The 5,260-nt window shown below is 36.8% G+C and overlaps 1 protein-coding gene across 1 annotated transcript in view; it reads right to left on the reverse strand.

The window, feature by feature from the left end:
- Positions 1 to 3,840, reverse strand: part of ralgapa2 (Ral GTPase activating protein catalytic subunit alpha 2) — a 199,530-nt gene extending 195,690 nt beyond the window's left edge. The window contains exon 1 of the mRNA XM_016242121.1: positions 3,613 to 3,840. Within this exon, the coding sequence (XP_016097607.1) occupies positions 3,613 to 3,718 (106 nt within the window). The 5' untranslated portion in view covers positions 3,719 to 3,840. The remainder of the gene's footprint in view (positions 1 to 3,612) is intronic.
- Positions 3,841 to 5,260: the final 1,420 nt, after the last annotated feature.

Genomic DNA, 5,260 nt, shown 5'->3' on the forward strand with positions numbered 1-5,260 from the left:
TATTTTGCGGAGTGTGTTATTGTGCTGATATCTTAAGGACTGCCATAGACAGCGGACTCCTAAAGTTTTTGATAGTCTTCATAATCTGTGTGGTGGTCAGTTCACACTGATAGAAATTAATCTTCTCCAATAAGTTTAAACTGATTTTTACATTTTATGGGCATTTTTACCTTTATAAAGCCATTCTTTCTAAAAGTGTCCATTATCTTTTGAGTCAAATTCTTACATTTAATCAGTGAATTAGAATAATAAGACATTTGGGCTTTTACCAAGCAAATCAGGATCAACAAAATTCATCTTTGCAATGCAGAGGAAACACAAACGCTGCATCTGAAGTGGTATTTAGATGTATTTACATACTACTGTTTAGTGCAGAACATGAATGCATTTAACCTGCAATTACACATGCATAAATAATGTTTTGATATACTAAACATAAAACGTTTGAAATTATTTAAATAATAAAAGATACCCTGAATGTGAAATAAAGATCGCCAGTAGGGGGCAGTAAGTCACTGTTAATAAGTGAGTCATTGCGATTGAACCGAATCATTTAAATGTTTGATTCATGGTGTCAAATATGTCTCTTAATTAACTTCTTGTTTAGCACATTTCACATTTGTAATCATTCATTTAAAAAAACGGCACTCTTTGTTTGATATTGATTAAATATCAATATATTGTATAAATATATACATTTTCTGCCATCATGTCATGAATTTGTGATCATTCTAAATGTATTGTAGACTGAATCATGCAGTGAAAGAACGCATTCTAAATGCGCACGCGCACTAGTTTAAACTTCACGTAATGTATGCGTGCACTCTGTAGGGGTGTTTTGAAAGGTTTTTGCAAAATACTCGATAACGTCAAATCACACATCGTTAAAACAACGATTAAGATATTATCGCAGATGATATATATCGCACACCCCTATTTAGGCCTATTGATTTTTTGCTAAGGTTTGCATATGGTGGTGTGTTTTTAATGACAGCTTTCCTAAAAATATATCCTATTCCTAACATTTGGGCGGTATTATGCAAATCTTCCCACATCGTGACGTAGACATGTGGGGGCGTGTTAGAATGAGCCGTTTTAGGTAGGCGTGGTTGACTCTTAACTTTTATAAATAATATCTCTTTGGATTTGAGACTTTAGTCTTTGCAATTTTACAGATCTTCTTTATGCACCAAGAGCTTGTAACACTCCAAAGAGAAAGGAAAAATTGAAATTGCATCATATGACCCCTTTAATAACAGCTGATGGCAAACCAGACTAGTTTTATCTAGCTCCTAATCAGTGTTGGGCAGTAACACATTACTTAGTAATGCATTACTGTAATTTGCTTACTTTTTTAGTAACGGAGTAATTTAACGCGTTATAATTTTCAAAATAGTACAAAAGCAACATGAACTAATATAAAATATATAAACGATTAACAGTTGCGAACGTATACAGAGTTTCTATTTAGGCTATAACAGGTGTTTGCAGCGTTGAGCAATGCAGTGCTGAAATTTGCAAGCTCATGAATCCTCTCATTATAATACACGAATTGTAGACATTATGAAAGATTCATTATGCATATATTTATTGTGGTATAACAGGGATTTGTGAGATTGCGATGAACTGAGATGTCTTTTAGAGATTATAAATGCAGCACTCTTTGCTGGCATTCTGCCATCCAAACCATGCACGCAGCAGCCGCTTGCTTTAGTTAAAAATAACAGTGTTCTGTGAATGTTGATGCTTTAATAACAAATATATAGCGGGAGCGTGTATGCTGGGATTTCATCAATTTAATGAAGAAAAAAGTAACGGAACTAGTAATGTAACTAATTACTAATTACTTTCAAAACAAAGTAATCAGAACAGTAACGTGATTACTTTTAAAAGGAGTAATCAGTAATTTGATTACATTTTCAGAGTAACTTGCCCAACACTGCTCCTAATACATGACTACAAAAACACACGGGAAGTTCCTCTGGCCTGTGACCTCTGCTCACCTGTCCTGACACTCGACCAGAAATGAGTCAGCAGGAAAAGCACTGACAAACTGTTCTTATAAAGACTGAACTCTGTGAGACTGCTTTACAATTTACTTCAATAGGCCTATATTTCATAGTGAAAAACTGAAACAGCCTGCAGTCAAAAATAAATTCATAAATTATTTTTTTTTTTAATTCAGATGCTCAGTTAAGTTTAAAAGGTGAAACAAAGCACGAGTACAGAGATTTCACATGCAGCTGAAATCCCAGTGAGCTGCCAACCAGACTAGCATTTTTGGACATCACAGGCAGGTTTGAGTCAGTCATCACAGGTGAGCGAACAGCGATGGCGCCCAAAAATACTGATGATTTTCAAACATTCAGCTCAACCGAGTAAGTGTGGCGTTGTTACACCCGTTTCTCTTATGATCGGATGAGCTCAGTACATTTGATCATAGAAACTGACACACATCAAATTAACACACATCACATAAATGGCACGACTGAGCACAGATTAATTATCTTATTTGAAAAACAAAATATTTGTGGGTTTTAAACACACCTCACATGCACTGAGAGAAAACCAGCTCATCATTACAGGAAAATGTGTACAAGTCAATATAACGTAAAACAAACCAGACATATCAGTGATTATTGTTGTGTAGTCACACATATATTGGTGTGTCAGGTCTAATGTTTGGGTATCTTGTATACATTCACAAATCAGGGTTGTAGGTAAAAATGCCCATAAAATGTAAAAATCTGTTTAAACTTATTGGAGAAGATGAATTTCTATCAGTATGAACTGACCATCACACAGAATATGAAGAATATTAAAAAACATTAGGAGTCAGCTGTCCACGGCAGTCCTTAAGGTACAAGCGCAATAACATACTCAGCAAAATATCGTCTAATTATCGTTATCGATAAAATCCCAGAAAATAGAGATATTATTTTTTGTCAATATCGCACACCCCTAGTTGTTGTGTATAATTTCTGTATATTCACAACCATATAAAGGTGTTATGTCCATTGTTTATATATTTGGTATATATTCACAGTCAGTGTGTCACGTCTGTTGTTTATGAATTCTGCATTTATATTTCACAGACATAACAGTGTATCATTCCTATTGTTTATGTGTCACGTCTGTATACATGGGTGCCATGTCTGATGTGTGCGAGTTAATACCGAAAAAATAAACAACAGACATGTCATTTGTTAATGGTATATATAAATATATTGACACATAACAGGCTGTCAGGTCTGCTGCTTATATTCTGTATAATATATTCACAGACATATAGGTGTATCATGTCTTATGTATATATTTAGTATATTTAAATCACACATATCAGTGTGTCATGTCTGCTGTTTATATATTTTGCACACATAGCAGGCTGTCAGGTCTGTTGTTGATGTAGCACGATAAGCTAGCTAACGCTAATCATTCAATCCATACATTGTCGATCACAAATGGGAGCAAAACGCACATTACAGCCCTGTTTCGGCCATTTGAACATCTCCGTGGCATTCAAACCCCCGAAACAACTGATTTTACACGCATAAACTCGCGCTGTAGGGAATATGTCTGTGAATGTTTCAGTCCTGTCAGAGTCTCACTCACCTAACAGCGCGCGCAGATGCTTCAGACGCGTGAAAACATCCTTCTTTGGGTCCAGAACTTTCTGTGTAGATTTCTTGACGTCTCCATAACCCCTTCGAGTGAACATTCCGCTGTAAAAGGCGATTCTGTAGCCGCTTTTACCTTCCTTTCACCATTCAGACCTGTGTGTCTCTTGTGTGTATGTGTGCAGAACAGCAGCTGCCTGACTGACTGAGCAACGGAGCGCCGGAGCGCAGGGCGCCAGATCCTCTGAAAAAAGCCCCCTCCCTCCGTGAGGACAACCTGCCAGATTTAGACCGGTTTCACACGTGACTGCTGTCATATTTTGCTCTCGCCTAATTAAGCGGATGATATTGACTAACCTAAAAGCTCACACACAAAAGACAAAAGGAACAATTACGTTGTTTATTAAATTTAATTAATTTCATTAAATAATTTTCAGGCTTGGCCATGCCTTGACAAAAAAAAAATAATAATAATAATAATAAAATAGACGAAAAAAATGAACACATCTTATATGCATTCAGTAGGTTATGATGTACAGTAATGCATTAGAACACATCCTTAGGATAAAGAGTACACTGAGATGCATTGACTATATATGTTATATAGGGCGTTTGGGGCCGATGTGGGTGTGTAAATATGGAAGCACACGACAGATAATTATTATTAGTAGTAGTAGTAGTAGTAGTAGTAGCTGAGACATGGGACAAAACAGGTCCAGCAAGGGTAACTGCTATTAGGATTAAAAATAAAAATATTTTCAATTTGAAATGTCATGAGGGACTAATAATAGAATGTATTTAACACAATTATCACCTTCAATTTCATTTTCTCATTATTATACCAAATCTATGTTTCTTAATGTCCTCTCACTACATCTAAAACAGTGTGTCCACAGAGAAGGGTTCAAGCATTCATATGCAATAAATGCAATATGATGAAAAAGAGCTTGTTTTATCAAAAGCAACACTTAAAGTGTGACGTGACATGTGGCCAAGTATGGTGACCCATACTCAGAATTAGTGCTCTGCATTTACCCATCCAAAGTGCACACACACAGCAGTGAACACACACAAACCGTGAACACACACCCGGAGCAGTGGGCAGCCATTTTTGCTGCGGCACCCAGGGAGCAGTTGGGGGTTCGGTGCCTTGCTCAAGGGCACCTCAGTCGTGGTATTGAAGGTGGAGAGAGCGCTGTACATTCACTCCCCCCCACCTACAATCCCTGCCGATTGTATTAGGCCACGACTTCCCACAACTCCTAATCAAAGCAATTTAATAACTCCTATCAAAGCAAGGTTGTTTTTTAATGGCACATGCATGTTTCGTAAGATTTTAAAGTTGCGTCCCCATGCCGTCAGACATTCAATAAAATGTAATAAACTCAGGGAATATCAGGGGCAGCTGTCACTCTAAAGGACCCCCTTGCCACAGTTCACCTCTGCAGAGTACATCCGTGTCAGACAGGCTCTGCTCAGTTTTAGTTTTAGAATATTTTAAATCCTAATGTTAATATTTCCTGTGTCACAGCCATGATATGTCAACACCATCTTCCAATTTCTGAGGAAATATTTAGATAATTGTATTCTCCTGAAGCAGGTTCCATTAGCATCTAGCATCAACAGAAACAAATAAAATGGCT

Source organism: Sinocyclocheilus grahami, unplaced genomic scaffold, assembly GCF_001515645.1.
Source record: "Sinocyclocheilus grahami isolate Dianchi unplaced genomic scaffold, SAMN03320097.WGS_v1.1 scaffold646.1, whole genome shotgun sequence".
Taxonomy (NCBI): domain Eukaryota; kingdom Metazoa; phylum Chordata; class Actinopteri; order Cypriniformes; family Cyprinidae; genus Sinocyclocheilus; species Sinocyclocheilus grahami.